This window comes from Heloderma suspectum, chromosome 1, assembly GCF_057233095.1.
Source record: "Heloderma suspectum isolate Gila_16-S chromosome 1, 16-S_ref, whole genome shotgun sequence".
NCBI classification, from domain to species: domain Eukaryota; kingdom Metazoa; phylum Chordata; class Lepidosauria; order Squamata; family Helodermatidae; genus Heloderma; species Heloderma suspectum.
In genome coordinates, this window is record NC_139458.1 from 123,254,956 (window position 1) to 123,272,048 (window position 17,093).

A 17,093-nucleotide genomic window follows, 5' to 3' on the forward strand; every position below is an offset into this window, starting at 1 on the left:
AGAAAGACTCCCCTTTGCTTATGCCCCAAACCTTCAGGTATAGAAGTCCTCAGGGGAGATCAGGGGAGGGAGTCCCAGATGGAGGGATCCTAGTGTTAATGATCAAGAAGGCATTGTGCAGCAATTCTTTTTCTCCTGATTTTCCATGGTAAGGAAAGAGATGGAAGGAGCAGTGGGAAAACCTGGGAGGGCTATGAGTGGAAGACATCATCTGGATCCCTGTAATATTCCATGAATGAGACAGGACAATGGCACCATAAAAGCCTTGCTTGGAAGCACCCCAGGACTTTCAGAGCATGCTCATGGCCCCAAGTGTACTGTGATGGAAACACATTAGTGATACTCCCCTGAGGCAGAGCCAGTTCTGCTGTACTCAGCTGCCAAATCATATTGCTAACTAAGGCAACATAGTGTTACACTGATCCAGGCTCTCCTCACCTCCAAGGGGCTGTCTTCATGAGCAATTTAGTGTGAAGTTAGAGCAGTCTGAGTTCCTTCGTAACAGATGACATCATCACCAACCCGCTGCCAACCAGCCGCTTCCATCTTGAAAAGCTACATTTTCTGAAACAACCTTTACTCCCCCTTTTTTTTTTTTTTAACTCAAAGCGTCTCCCTGGCAGTTTTACCACAGTGTACCATGTTCCCCCCCGACACACACACACACATTAAATCCTGGGCATGCATCTGTGACCTGGCAGTGACATGGTCAAGGGGGCGGGACACTCCATTCCCTCTTGTTTCCCCAATGGAAGGAGTTTTTCCCACTGATAAAATCCCCAGGAACCCAGCAGCAACTCCTCACGTTACTGCAGTAGTGGAGACACTCATTCACCTTAGGCAGCCTGCTTTTAATCTTTAACATATCCCCCCCTTCTATGCATGTTTACTCAGAAGTAAGAAATAAATCTTGCTTCTCTGCAGTGAAAGGGTTAAAGGCTAACTTTAGTAACGCCCTAAAGCGCTCTTTTGCTTCTCCAATGTGGTCTTAAATCACTATTATGATGTTGTGCTTCTTTGATGTTTTGTAGTTTCTCTGATATAAAGTCATTTCTCTGTTGTTATGTTATGTCCCTTCCCCACTTTATCACAGTATTGATCTTACGGGATGGGGTCAGAGCATTAACTCTGTGGCATACTGCTGGAATAGGGTGACATTGGGGTTGGAGGAAGTTCTCAGGGGGAGCCTTCAGTACTCAAGAATTGGGGACGTTGGTTTCTTCGGGGAAATCTGCACACATGGGGAAAATTAGTCAATTATTCATAACAGTGTAGTAGCAAGGGCGAGCCTGGACAGAGGCAGGAAACAAGCCTCTCTCATTGGTTGAGCAGCCCGTGCTGGCTTGATGACATTCAGTTCTAACCCCCCCCCCAAAAAAAGTATGTTCCTTTCAAGCACTGTGTGACCTCTGAAAACCAGATTTTAAAGGTACAGTACACTCAGCTTATCTTGCTGTGTGTGTTCCTGACTGACCAAAGCCGATTCCATGAAAATCCAGGTAATACTCCCACGCGTTTCTCATTCCATTGTCGTGAAGATTCCCCCCAAGACAAAAGCATGCATCATGACTAGGGATCTCAGAGAATTCCGCGACGGATCTCGGTGAGGCCGAATGCCAGTGCATTCGGACCCCCGAAATCCATCCTGGAACGGCCTGCCACCCCCCCGACCCCGCAGATCCCCGCCGGGACGAGAGTTACCTGGGGTGGATGTTTCGGATGGCAGCAGCTCCAACAGTGGCGGCGGCAGCTGGCTGCCACTGCTGCCATTTGCAGTCTGTGTTTTTTTCTTTTTTTCCCCCCATAGACGTGATTGGCTACATAAAGACTTATGTAGCCTATCACGTCTGGGTAAAAAAAAAAAATGCGTATGCAAATGGCGGCGGCTACGGCCACCGCCATTTGCGTTCCTTATTTTTCACCGTCTTAGTCTACGTAAATATTTACGTAGACTAAGATGAAGAAAAGAAAGGGGAACGCAAATAGCGTACTGGGCGCTATTTGCGTTCCCCTTTCTTTTCTTCGTCTTAGTCTACATAAATATTTACGTACACTAAGACGGCGAAAAATAAGGAACGCAAATGGCGGTGGCCATAGCCGCCGCCATTTGCATACGCGTTTTGGGGGGTTTTTTACCCAGAGCCCTCCGTGGCCGGAAATCCGGCTGCGGACGGCCCTGGCCGGGGCTTGGCCAGCTGCTCCCCGGAGCCGCCGCAGAGCCCAGCCGGCCGTCGAGGATTCCGGGGGGGAGGACCGGATCGCCTCCCCCCCTGTCGAGGATTCCGTTGAGGATTCCAGGAGGGAGGACCGGATTGCCTCCCCCCCGTCGAGGATTCTGGGGGGTAGGACCAGATCGCCTCCCCCCCCCGTCGAGGATTCCGGGGGAAGGGATGGAACACCTCCCCCCCCACCATGAACAGAATCCGCGAAAAGGTAAGTGACTTTCGTACATCCCTAGCATGACAGAGCAGCCAGAGGACAACGACAGGTGTTATCATCACCATGAACAAAGACCACTATGGCTCTGAGCCTCTCATGAGGTTGGGGCCACATTTGGAAATAATCCTGTACCACCACAGACTGCGGCACTGAGCCAGGCATAGGCCTCTCCCACTGCTATGGCAGCACACTGGATCCAGTCACTAATCTACACCCATCTCACTTTTCTAAATTTGGGCAGCATGTATGCCTCATAAATGTAGCCATGATTAAGCTAGGGAGACCCCAGAGACACCCTTAACTAAGTGCCATTTTCACAAGGCTGCTGCTGGCTTATTGCTCCATGTCCCCTGGACACTCCTGACATACTTGTGATGAAACAGACAAGCACTGGTTACAAAAGTTTCTCCATCCTTCCAAACTAAGTGGAAACAGAGATTTTAAAATGCATTCCTTAATCTGACTTTTACCAGGCAAGCTTCCGAATAGTACAGTAGGTAACCAATATTTTTGCCAGTTGATTTATATAGCCTGTCAAAGAGAAGTAATGTTATGCTCTCAGGTGAAATCTGTTTGCAGATACTTTTTGCCAAGCACATGCCTCCAATTCACACAGCGGCTTTTACTCACACCTTTGTGGTTATGGAATCGGTTTCTTTCATATGTGCTCATTTTCATAGCTCCTGGGGCATATTAATTTATATTCAGCACTGCAGTCCAAGATTCAACAGCACATTATTCTTACCAATTCCAAAGCCCTTCATTCTCTGACCGAGAGTTACAGTGTTTTGCAGCTGGGCTATAAAATATTCTTCATGCTGATATGTCTTTCATAGAGAATGGATCACTTTTACAGCCTCAACTGAAACTGCATTTGATCTGACGTTTACATGCTAATTGGTTTACATGAATCGGCTAGGTATTTTTAGTATGTACTGTGGAGTGCTTTGAAATACTTGCATGAAGCGTTTTTGCTAGAATTCTAGCAAAACAGGCTATGAAAGGAAGGAAGGAAGGAAGGAAGGAAGGAAGGAAGGAAGGAAGAAAGAAAGAAAGAAAGAAAGAAAGAAAGAAAGACATTTGAAGTCAGACTTACAAGAGCATAAAAATATTTGCTTATGAATTCCCTTGGGAAATAAATCATCATTGTTATTTATGACAACTTAAGACCTTCTTCATGCAGAGATTTGTAACCAGTAATCACTGCTTTTTATAATATTGCAAACTGTTTAACTTGTGCTAAGTCTGCACTTCTTGTTTGGGTATTCTAGACAGACAGACAGACAGATATCAGACAGACAGATATCAAATTCTACATCTTTTCAGTGCCTAATAGTAGAGTTTAGTGATGTTGATAAGGATATATAGGAAGTGTAAGAAATAGTAACTTAACCTAATACTCCACAGAGAACTTAATGGCAAGTTGTGCAAGATCTTCACTTGATCATACCTAAACCAAATCTGTATTAAGGCAAGTATATGGGTCCCCTGCAACATCTGACTGACTCACATAATATGCAACATCCCCCAACAACTACTTCTCTGCACAACAGATGGATGCAATCTCAGTACTATTGCATGCAACGAGTGACAATGTTGCTGGAAAAGGGATTCTCCATGCCACATTATTGCTGCTTAAAAAGGAATAGTCTCACGCTTTTCCACTTAACTGTCTTTCCAAGTGTGACATCAGCAGAGAAGGCAAATATAACTCAACAGAAAAACACTGTTCTTCTGGCTATCTACAGCATTAACTAAATATGAAGAGTATCCATGTTCTCAGTAATCAATAAAGTAACTTTTGCAGAAAATGTGGAATGTCTACCAAGTGCAATTCTGGATATTAACTAAAAATCAAACTTGTTCCACAGGAAGAATGGCCATTAATTTAACTCCACAATACTTTTTAGTAGACATCAAGACAGTATATATAAACTTCTATAATTTTACACAAATAACTAAAGTCGTTGTATAATTATATTTTCGCTTCTTCTACCATTTGTCGAATTTATCTGACGTTAATGATAGCATAATTCATACATCTGCAACTTACTGTGAGATGTGAGTTATTGGGGTCAGCAGTGTTTCACCCTCCAGGTCAAGTTCATCGGCAAAACTGTTGGTCCTAATGAATGGTCCTGTGTTCACATCTAAAAATGGTGAGTTCCTTTTCACTGTGGAAAAGAAATAGGCAGGTAAAGGTTAAAATTGCTCCATTACCTATATATTTTAAGGGCTATAGAAAAGTTTTAAAGCATTTTAAATACCTGAATGGATAATTTAGGTTAAATAATTAAAATGAAAGGCAGGCTGAAATATGTTTAATACTACTAAGAACAAAGTAAAGGGAACTAGGGTGCATAGTAAGAAAAGGAGGCTCTGGGTTTTTTTATTTTTGTCTTTTCCCTTGCAAGTCTGGTATGAAATGCCCATTCCTTGCAACTGATTGAAATGTAGGGCAGTATCCAACCTGTTCCCCTCATAAATGGGACCTACTGCTAGTGCATCAGGAAGCTAGCTGCTCCAGGAAATGCTTGTTTCCGAAATGGCACAGGTCAGTGGAGCTTGCAAAATGACCTGTCCCAATCTGGAAACAAATGCTTCCACTTGTTTACAGGGCCACTTTTTGAACCACTACTTTGAGTGGTAGGTCCCATTTGTGCAACAGGCGCAAGAGATGGAGGCATGGAGCAGGAATGCAGCAGCAGTATTGGTTACTGCCCATTGTCGGAATGAATTATCTATTCCATGAAATGGTATTTTATGGAGTCAGATACAAGTGCACTCAGAATATTCTTGCAAAGGCAAGAATAATTCCATCCCACTAAACACATTCCACTTTATATGAGCGACCACACAAAGGAAGACTCAAATGCTTAGTATGGCATAACAAATCAGTGAGTTCAGCTCTGAATTTCCACCCAGTACAACGGTCACAAAATGTTGTCCTGTGCTTTTGGTGTGGCTAGTAGTGTGTTAGGTTTAGATATGGGGAACCCAAGTTCAAGTCTCCACTTGGTCTTATTTAATTGACAGTACAAGATGTTCAAGATCAGATTGCCCATCTCTTTCACTAACTCTTATTAGTAACAAAGCATAATAACACACAACTACATGAGTTTTACTTTTACCCCTAATACCATACCTAATTAGGTACAGTCTAGAAGAAGTTATGCACAGAAGTAATTAAAAAAAAGGAATGGGTTGGATCAAGAATGGTCATAGATAAAGCACACCCACAAATCCATGGGACTACGGTTTCAGTGGTTCTACTCTGACTAAGTCTGGATCCAACACAATAATTTGTAACAGTTTGTATGAAGGGACAGAAATGACAGATGAAAGAAGCTCTTGAGAGTAATGAATTCTCCACATCTTGCAGTGTGGCTTAATCTGATTTTTTTTTTTTTTTTAACTTCCTGACTCTCTCAACAAATGGTAAGAGTATTTTATCTGGCACATGGTCTAGGGGTGTGTGTGTGTGTGTGTGTGTGTGTATGTGCGTGCAGGATTGCCTTCCTGAAAGGGAGACAGCCTTACTGGGGGGATGGGGGGTTGTGCTAATTTTTGTCTGCATTTTTAAGCCAGATGCGCACTCTAGCACTGGAGAGAGGACTGAGAACTTTTCTTTCAGTCTTGTCTGAAGAGCCTCTCAGAGCACTTGTTCAATGGCCTTTTTTCTATTTTACTTCTCTCAGAAACAGGGAACAAGAATGAGGAGATCTCTTCAAGTGCAAAATGAACATGACAAAGTCATGTGAGAAGGAAAGAAGAACACAACCTGAGATGGGGGCGGGGGGAGGGAATTAGGTGAGGCACGTTTGCTGGAGAAGAGCCATTAGAAAAAAAATGAAATTCAGCACAATTTTTAAAATTTAAATTCAGAAGCCATAAAATCTATTATACATTTTCAATGAGGGAAAGAAAATGTTTATTCTAAAGTAACATTTTCTAATAAAATAGTATTTTCAGTTAAAAAAAACTTATTTCACTTGGTTTAGAGATTATATTCTTACATTTTTTTCAACTTTTCTTATAAAATTGGGATTACAGAGACATAGGTTTCATTGGCATCCATTTCTCTGTATTTCTCTGTATTTCAGGATTCTGTGTTTTTGCAAACAGGCCTAATTACCTCCGGTCAAAGTACCATAATTGGCTATCCTATTCTGTTTGTTCATTGTAATTGTCTCCTTTAGTTGCCTGTTATGGTATGATCAATTAGGATACCTACACCTTTGGTGAAATTCTGGTCCCATAGATGGTTTCTAGTATGAGTGAATGAATGAATGAATGAATGAATGAATGAATGAATGAATGAATGAATATTTATCCCTTATTCATATCCAGACTCAGATATGAAGTCCAGATATCCAGATATGAAGTCCTGATCTCCAGACTCAGATAACCTGAGTGCAGTAACCAGTTCTCTTGTGTTCTCTATTTAAGTTGGAATCTACTCAGCCTTTCCTCTGTGCTCACTTCTTCAACAATCCATCCAGTTATTTTGCATTTACATTGGATCTAGACTGTCTGTGGGCGAAATTCTGCCCGCAGGTTGCTCTGCTAGCGGAATGAGGAAAGAAGTTTTTTGCTGATTCCTCATTCACCCTGCAGTCCACTGTGCCCCTGAGAAGCTGCTCCAGAGGATCAGGGAACCGGAAGGGGGAATAGGCAAAACTCACCTTCTCCCGGCCTTCCTCCAGCAGGAGCCTTTGCTGGATCTCAGTACCCTTTCATGAATGCAAGGAGCCCCATTTGCAGAAGAGCATGTCTGGATCCAACCCAGTATAAGCTCCTAGTAATATTATTATTCATGTTTGATTAGAAGTAAATAACAATTTCCTGCTGGGTTTGATAAAGCTGTATATTTGTAACATATCTTTTAAACAGAAAAAACCTAATCTTCCCATAAATCACATCAAAATGGGCAAAGTCCAATCTCTGCAGCTGACAGTTTAATAGAAATGGAGCAAAGAGATGCAAATTTTACCTGGAGAAGGGGGAGAACTGGGAGATGGCTGCTCTGTAGAAAAGGATGACCAGGAATGCTGTCGGACTGAGTGAACAGGTGAAATTTTAAAAAAATTAAAAAGACAGTGCACAGGACACAGAAACAGAAAGGGAGAGGCAGGAAGAGAGGCAGTTATGCAATCTAAGCCATAATTACATCAGGTAATCATTTAAAAAATAGGAAAACAGGTTTTAAAATTATCACTGAAATGAAAGCAATGCTACTAAGATGCATGGTCTATTTGCTTCTTTTCCACATAATTTAAAAACAATCTAATGGAGGCTTCTTGCAGACATGTATATATAGTTCATGTACAAGAGGCAATACTTGTACATGATTACCTAGATCTCTCTCTCTCTCTCTCTCTCTCTCTCTCTCTCATGTCCTAAGCATCAGCCAGGGAAGGGAAAGCTTTGTTTTCTTGTCTATTTACCTTACTACCACTCCACTCCCATTCTACTCCCTTTCATAGCTACTGCATTACCCCAGAGAATTAGAATAGAAAATGTTCTCTACAGATCCTTTTGTTCTCTACAGATCCAGTAGGCCTCTACTATAGGAGGTACTAAAGGTATGTCCTACTGTCAATGGAAAATTCCCTACGCTTCCCCAAATTATGCAAGAGGAAAAATCTCTGGATTAAATACAACATTGTACAAGTGGACCTCATGCAGCAGGGCTTCCCCCTGCCCTCCACGCACCCCTCAAATCCACTCCAGTGGGTCCCTCAGAGCAGATTGGAAGTAGCACTTAGAGGGCTGCAGGGAGGAGGGGAACTCTGTTCCATCAGCAAATTCAGTTCTGCTGGTGGACAGCCAGTGTTGGATAAAACCCTCTATCTGAAGGTATGTTCAGAAGAAACATTTTCTACATATTAACAATGGTTAAGTATTCCTCTCCAGTCAGAACTTAAACCTCACAACAGGTTTAAATTGGTCATACAGGTTTGAGATCTCAGCCATGGCAAGATATCTGAATGCCTAAGGCCTTTCTATGAAGTGTTGTTTATTCAATGGGTTTTTTAAAACTTGCCAGCTGTTTGTAACTTTAGTTTCTGATTTTATAGTTGAACTGTATATTACTTTATGCACCTAGGTAAATTGCTAACCCAGCAATTTAAAATTAAACAAAGTATTTACTTCTGCAAAAAGTAAATCGTTATAATAATGGGAACGAATTCTAAGTGTATATCATGTTAATTAAATAAGCCATTTATATGAAGATTTCCTATTTTTCTGCCCTAGTAACTGAATCATGGTCATGGTGAAATATGACAGAATGCAGATTTTGATTTGCTCCCCTTTCCTTGCACCATATCCAAGTAACTTATAGTTAATGGCCAGTACACAGATATGAAATGCACTGCAAGCAATGTTAAGTTTTCAGAGCGTGGCATGCTGTAGGTAAATGTAGCTTCCTTAACTTACCAAGAAATTTTAACATTCCTTTTTGTCCTGTATACTTGTAAGAGTTTCGAGAGAACAGAACACAGGGAGGAGGGGGGAAAAGAGAATAGATGTCAGAAGGAAAAGGAAACCTTTGTTTCCAAAATGGAGTTAGTACCTGCTTATAGATTATACATTGCCGTTTAAATGGTGAAAGTCACAGTTAAAGGTTAATGTCAGTTGTGCACCGAAAGCAGTGAAAGAGAGCTTTAACATCTTTTGTACTACATAACCTATTGAGAAACCCAGAACTGCATGTGAACTTTCTACCTGATATGCATTCAAATGTGCTATTTCCCATTGATATTTCCTTTCTACAACACATTTTTTCAAATTGCAATTTATTTGCAAGAGCAATTGACAAGCAGGCTCTCAAAGAAAAGGGATCTGATTTTTAAAATTATCAAATTATGAGTAACGCTTGTATAGGAGGACAAAGTAGCACTTTACATGTGTGCTGGTCCTCTGTGCAAGTGTTTTTCAGGATATTTTTGTTTTTAAAAATAGGATATTGCAGAAAGCCTAACAAGAAAAATCAGAATATCATTCTATAAATGGAGGCTACCATTAAGAGGTCACGGAGTGTAGAAAGCAACTAAACAGCACTGCAGACAAGTAGACTCTAGATCCTAAAAATATACTGTAGAGATAGGTTTAAGACTTTTTAGCTAAACATTTTAGTTTCTACCTTTCTTAGTAACACAGCTAAGGTTTCAAATGAATGCTGGAAGCCAAGGCAACAGTTTTAAGCATATAGAGAAGTATTTCCAAGTCAGAGAGATTGTTGTTACTAGAATTAAAATGTTTTGAAACGGGCTATTCAAACACACACATACAAGCAACCTGTTACGGGCTATTCAAACACACACATACCAGCAACCTGTATTGAAACTGATGGGCAGCACAGCAGAACAACCACTTGCAAACTTTCTTGGGCTTGCCCATAAAGGTGTTGTTACGATCATCAGTCTTTAGGGCTCAGGGGCCTATTTAAATGGCAGTTTCTTATTTTAATGCATGCAAGTTCCAACCAAAATTCTTACCAGAATTTTCATAAGAATCCAAGTGAAAGTTGTCGGATTTTTTATCATCCAGCACATGGTCAAATGTGATTTGCGGAACAGGTAACATTTTATCAGGAGAAGTAGATCCATTATCTTTTTCTGTCTTAAACTTCTTCTTCTTCACCTAATAAGGATAGGCATTCAAATCTTTTTTCTTTAAACCCTCCTACATTAAACAGTGAGCTACACTAAAAATAATTATTTTAATTCAGCACAATGAGGTAATTTAAAATAAGAGAAAATGAGAGAAAATAAAATAGAAATTAAATTTACCTTTATTATAAGAGAAAATAATATTGCAATTCTGTTTTCAATTTCTTTGGTACAATAGGGCAGATTCTGATCTAGAGTAAATAGTCTTATTAGCTACAATCCAGCAAGATAAGTTATTTGTGTTTAAGAACCATTTACTGCCATGGCAGTGGTGTATTTTAACTATTGATTGAATTGCAGCCATTTATTTAAGTGACCACTAACTTTACTGGAATCTACATTAGATGAGGATCTGGTGCACTACCCTTTGGCTTCAGTGCTAAATTGCAGATGACACCCTATGATTTCTTGAAGGCATGGTAAGTGAAAACAAACTAACTTGTTCTGTTGTTGTTGTTTTGCAAATATAAATGATTACATGCTATTTAAGCACATAAATAGCTCACATGTGAATTCAATAGTAATTGTGTAAGCACAATTTTGCATCAGTCCAGAAATCCTCATAGGAAACATGGGAAGTTGACTTAGACCAGGTCAGACTAGTTGTACATTTAGCCCACAGTTTTGTCTACTCTGATTGGCAGATGTCTCTCCAAAGCCTCAGACAGAAGGACTTTCCCACTGCCTGATCCTTTTTTAACTGGATATTAAAAGGACTGAACCTGGGAAGTTCTGCATGCAAAGTATGTAGTGTACCAGTGACTTATGGCCCCTTCCATACTCCTGGAAAAAGAGGTGTTCAGTTTAGGTTTTCAAGATTTCATTCAAATATCCCAACTAATGCATGTGCAAATTAGGCAACTGACCTTTAAAAAACATTTTAGGAGCTACTAAAATAAACATAATATTGCCATACCAAATATGCCCACAGCTGTATACATGTTACCAAAGATCCATGATATTTTCCCACTTGGGCTTGGCTGTCAAATAGCCATTTCACCTTCCTTTGGATTGTTATCTGTAACTCACTGTAGAGCATGTACTCAGTGCTTTTATCCTGCTCCTTCTGTAGGAGCTCTGTCCATTTTTTAAAATGTGAATTATAACTATAGTTCGAAAAATATCTACTGGGAAGCCTTGATACTAAATTACAAAAAAATTGAAAAACCAAATAAAACAGAATTCCTTTATTTGAACTGCTTTGTGAGAGATGCCTGTGAGCAATGCCTTCCTGTCGCCTGGGCTATGGCATTGAGGTGGGGATGTACGTTTTTAAGCTGACACTGTGGAAGGTTCGAGAAAGGATTTTTGTTTCATGCTGGCTAAAATGCTGAAGGGGAACTCCTACACTGGGAGAGAAGCATACGTGTGATTACCAGATCCATTGCTTTGCACTGAGGCTAGGATAACCACAAAAAATCCACAGAAGACATGTTACGGCATGAAAGGACTCCTCTCAAATGGAGCGTTACATTTCTAGTTGCCAGAAGCAAGTGCCCCCAAATTGGGCAATGGTAGCCTCATGTTGCTGTAACCCAACCATGAGTGTGCTTCTGGGGACACTGCAAGGTATGAATTTTAGGTGAAGGCCTGTGTATGCAGTTACCAGAGCTAAGGCTCTTCTGTGGAGGAATCAATGGAAAAAAACCTTGTGAGGAATACTGCCTCACCGCTCATATTCCAAAATGGTATAGAAGAATAGGCTGTCACTCCATAACTGCATTTCCCCCCCTTGGCTTTCTCTCACCATTGCTAACTGAGTTCCTGGTTGATGCTGCATTCCATGAGGGGAGTCCTCATTAGGCCACAGTTTCACCTCCAGTGCTATTGGCAATTCAAACAGAACTACGGAGGGGGAGGCTCTTCCTCTACCATATAAAGATTCATCTGCCTCAGGGTACTGATGGGAAGAGGGGGGAACGATGACTACACCCGACTCAACACAGCTTACAAGGGTTTTCTGCCAAGTGGTAGGACTGGCCAACCATTTACACACACGATTGTGTGTGATACCACATGATGTTACGCAAATATGGTTTATATTCTCTGCAGAGAATATGGGAAAGTATTATACTCCCCAGAAAGGTTATTCTGTGTAGAGAAAAGCATGTCATATGGAAAAGCAGTTCAATTCAATCTAGTTTTAAATTCTAATGTATCAAATGGAAAATGTCCAAGGACAATTGAAATGTAGGTCATTACCGACACCATCCCAGTTTTCTTTGGCTTGGGACTAGGAGACATCAAGTGATAATTTCTGGAAGGTTTTTTAATGTATATTTTCCATGTAGAAGAGTCTGGATTTTCCGATGCGTAGCACCGCCAGGCAGTCTAAAACATTTGTTAGAAATGCACAAAAGATTAACTGAGTTTCTAAAACATTTGTGTATCACCAGGAAACAGCCAAGATTGCGAACATTAATTTATATAGGACAACACATTCTTCTATTTTTCTGTGAACATGCATCTAATCTAGGGATGGTTCAGTTCAGAAAACTCATGCCAGTTCTGAGGGAACTCAATCTTTGTTTCAGAATGAGTCCAAAAATCGAAAATACATTAATTCCAATCATCCACTGAATACTGTTCAAATTAATCCATTTTAACTGGGCCCATTCCAAAAGGAAAGGAAAAGCTTCTTATAAACAAAAAGAAAACAAGGCCAATTACAAAAATGTACGAAAATACATATATACCTGAGATAGATCACAAGTGGTGACAAAAATAATAGAACATACAACACGGCTTGTGTAAAATACAGTGACACATGCAATATTTACATCACTATTCCAACCATGAAAGCCTTGACCAATTGCTTGAATCATACTCTGTTTATGAAAACATACAGAAGAAAGAAATCCAACAGACTGAAAAGCCACCTATGCTTAATAAGAAAGGTGTGGCTAGAATTACATCAGCTAAATTCCTGCTTGAGAATGCTTAAAAAGCACCAAATAGCTAGGCAGGGTGATGGCAGCCTGGGATGTATGAGAAATTCATTCAGTCTGAATATGTATACCAACTTACTCAATTTGTACTCCTGAACCTACATGCAAACTGGAATGCACTTACACTTCAAAACCCATACTTTTCAGAATTTTGTGATGCAATTTGCAACTCAAAAATTGTACACAATTTGCAACTCAAAAATGCGCGATTCAAAAATTGCACACACACCCTAATGGCAGCTTTCTGAGATTGGCTCTAGTGCAGAAGTTCAATAGCCTAGTTTCTCTCCAGAGAATTACTGAGAATTCTCAAGGGACGCTCTGGACAACTACTGAGCATTATGAGGGGATCTCCCAGAGCAGCGTCTGGACCCCATGACAAGTGCAAGCACAGAAGTCTTCTAAAAGATTTGTATTGAAATATATGCAGGAAATGTAGCATTTAGTCACCAGGTCACCTGAATGAGAGAAGCAGCTGCTGGAATTTGCCGGTTGAAGTGCTTCTGTCTTTGTTTCTGCTGTACCTTCAGAGCAAATCCAGAACCAAGAATCCCCTAGGGAACAAAGGAAATAACTTTCAAATGGAAAATCATATTGCAGAAATAACTTTTTAAATCTGAGTTCCTGGCAAATTCTGCTAGAATGGAATTTGGAGCAAAATTTGACATTCTGCTAAATTGGGGTCAGACTTACTGATAGCTGCATCACTCCTGTCGGAATCCAGCTAGTCCTATTTGAGCTGTCATGTTTCCTATATTTTATATTGCATAGGACCTAGATATTTTTGCACATTAGCACCTTTACTTAGTCACGCTGCATAATAGTTTGCGTATATAGTGTACAGTATAGCCACGGCATAAAAAGCTAATGTTATTCTTGTGCATGCTTATTTCAAATATGCCAACTATTAATTGCTTAGGTTGCAATAGTGAACTAGAAAATCCACAACTCTAGCTCTGTGTAACTTTTGTGCAATGTACCTGACATGAAGTGTTTGGGAATCCTTTGCTTGCGCTGAAGTATCATGCAGATACTGGAGCTCCTGAAAATTATTGGCTTAGAGCCCACAGTATTTTCAGCTATGCACAGAAAATACATGACAATTAGTGTCAGAATACTATGGGACAAAGCTGAAATAAAATCGTAGGAGACATGAATGCAGATCTAGGTACACCCTACCAGAATAGCACTCACAGAAGCTTGAACAGCAACTACAACATCATAGCTTGACACACTAATTTCTAGAATTCTCCTTGGTAGCAAGTTGCATTGATTTCAATGGAAAGTACTTCCTTCTAAGTATATTTAGGACTGCAGCATAATAATAAAAAGAGTATGTAAAATTAATTTGTAGCCAGTATTATATATTCAGAAGACAAAGAGGAAATATTCCTATCATACATATTAATGTAAACTTAGTTAAGAACAGTTTGAAGTATTCTAAGCAACCTACCGCAGGCAAGGCGAAAAATGAAATGGCAAATACAGAAAAGCAAGATGCAATGGTTTTTCCTATCCATGTCTGAGGTACCTTATCTCCATAACCAATTGTTGTAACAGTCACCTGAAATAAAAGCATAACCTTCATTAGAACATAAGCACATAGCTTTGTTGATATTTCAATGTGTCTTTTGAAATGGTAACTATCTGATGAGAAATATCAAACACTTCTACGCTAACATGGACAGAATATTTTTTTATTCACAGAGAAACTGAAAACATTTTGTTCCTTAACACTGAGAAGTTCATAGCAATTGTTACAGGTCAGCTGTTCTGGAAGACCTGCCAGTTATACAGGCTGATTACAAGATTTACAAAGCAGTACCAAATTCACAGCAATATCAGTCCTGCTCCTCCAAACATCTAACTTTGCAATTACTCTTTTTCAGCTCCTTACACAGTTTCAGTCTCCTGCAGTAGGGTATGATTCTAGGTGATTTTAACAGTTTTCACTTCTTCCTAGTTTGCCTTCAATTTCAGTGGTTTTAGAAAGCAGAAAAGAAGGGATGTGTGATAGAATCTGCTTCCAGCTGAAAACTGCTGTTTGAACAACTAAACTTAAAAAATAACTAAATTTAAAGATTATGTAATAACTGAAAGGGTATTTATTGGATGCTTGAAATACAATCGGGAATGCTTTCTAACAAACACAAGGCTGACACAATGACAGGTCTCTCTCAGCTATACCTATAACCCATTAAACCTCTAAATATTTGGATTCTTCTAATGTCTTACATTCAGAGTTGGAAAGCTGAATTCTACTGTCCCACTAAGGAACTAGGGACTCAACTTTCTAGTGTGCTAGAGGCCTTAATAGAATTAATGGCCATATTTGGACATCATGATAAATTATGGGCAGGTTCACACGTAATGCTAACCCCCCCCCTGCGAATATGCTATGCATTGTAAGTTGTTCACTGAACAACCCATGGTACGCCTGACAGAGGATCGGGCTTGCCATCGGTTGTTCTCCCCCCAGTCCTCCAGCCAGCTCCATCACGTATCCCAGGGGACTTCATGGCAAAAACCATCTTGTCTCCCCCTCACCACTCTGATCACTACCCTTTTTGTTCCCTGGCTTCCCCCCCCCCTCGCCGCCTCAAAAATGCACTACTGGGATCATTCTGATTGCTATCCCTTTTAGTTCCCTGCCTTTATAAAAACAATTCACTGCCACAAAAATGTGCAATTGGGGTTGCAATGTTATCATCATCATCATCATCATCATCATCATCATTTTGTCAGTCTTTCACAGGTGCACAAGTATGCTCCAATATGTGGAGTCTTACCTGGTCAATTTCCTTGTCTGTTTCAGCTGTCAAAGGGTATGGCAAGGGGAGTAGGTAACATACAAGGAAATGGAGCGGACAAGGTTGCCTGTCCGCTTATTTTTGCATAGTTGCAAAGGACGGGAGGAGAAATAATGCTAAGGGGAAGAAGGGACCCAGTGCCACAATTCACAAGCACCGAAAATGTGTGGCAGGGGGCGGGGGGAGTAGCCAATGGAATAAGTGCATCAAAATTAGCGGGGACACAATATTTCCCCCTTGGTGACATGATCCTCTGGTTTTTAGGTGTCAGACTGACAGATCTCAGTGTTCTCCACCTTCTCAGCTCCTTCCTGGCTTTCCAGTTGCTCCAGAAAGAGGAGATCTTAACCTCTCCCTTTTCACGGCTTCTTTTTGGAGCACTTACTACTGCAGTTATTGTAGTTCCCAACAGTTTTTCTAAAATTCCGAAATATATGGAAATTTAAAAGCTGGTAAGTTAGAGGAGGAGAAATTTGCACAAATTTAAGGGCTGCTAAGTAAATGGAGGGAAAATTTGCATACCTGCAGTAATGGAGCAGTGAATGCAGGTGCACAAATTTCCCCTCCATTTACCTACCAGCCCTCAAATTTGTGCAATTTTTGCCGCCATTAAATTTCTGTACATTTCCCTTCCCTTTACTTCCTAGTCCCCCAAAATGCACAAATTTCCACAACATTTTTTTTTAAAAAAACCCTTAGAGGATGGCAAAATGGGATGGAACAGATGGGGTGCCAGCACCAGCAGTACTTACACACACACACACACACACACACACCCAATGGGGCCTCATTCACTCTGTCCCATGCAGCCACCTTCTCAGAGTTTCTTTATGAACTATCAGGGAACTGCAGGAACTGCAGCAGGAAGTGCTCTGAAAAGGAGATGCAAAAAGGGAAGAATAAAGATTTCCCCTTTCTGGAGCAGCTAAAGAGTTGGGAAAGTGTTCAGAAGGTGGGGGATGCTGAGAACTGTAAATCCAACACTTAAAGGCCAGAGGATCATGTCACCAAAGGGGAGATATTGTGCCCCCCTTTTGATGCACTTATTCCTTTGGGTTCCCCCTTCCCTCATTTTCAGTGCTTATGAATTGTGGCACAGGGTCCCTCCTTCCCCTTAGTATTATTTCTCCCATAGTCCTTCACAACTGTGTGCAAATCAGCCCATAGGCAACCCCTTCTTGACAGTTTTCTTGTATGTTACCTACTCCCCTTTGCTCCCT

General features: G+C 40.6%; 1 protein-coding gene across 4 annotated transcripts in view; it reads right to left on the reverse strand.

Moving 5' to 3' along the window:
* KCNQ1 (potassium voltage-gated channel subfamily Q member 1) overlaps positions 1 to 17,093 on the reverse strand; it is a 487,838-nt gene that overhangs the window by 304,657 nt on the left and 166,088 nt on the right. For 2 of the 4 annotated variants that reach the window (XM_084855710.1, XM_084855728.1), the window contains exons 7-12: positions 14,517 to 14,627; positions 13,522 to 13,617; positions 12,318 to 12,446; positions 9,942 to 10,086; positions 7,433 to 7,498; positions 4,493 to 4,613 (exon numbers count right to left, since the gene is read on the reverse strand). In XM_084855710.1, the coding sequence (XP_084711836.1) occupies positions 4,493 to 4,613; positions 7,433 to 7,498; positions 9,942 to 10,086; positions 12,318 to 12,446; positions 13,522 to 13,617; positions 14,517 to 14,627 (668 nt within the window). Of the gene's footprint in view, positions 1 to 4,492; positions 4,614 to 7,432; positions 7,499 to 8,880; positions 8,908 to 9,941; positions 10,087 to 12,317; positions 12,447 to 13,521; positions 13,618 to 14,516; positions 14,628 to 17,093 lie in introns of all 4 variants that reach the window. The other 2 variants (XM_084855702.1, XM_084855719.1) reach the window with 2 other exon arrangements.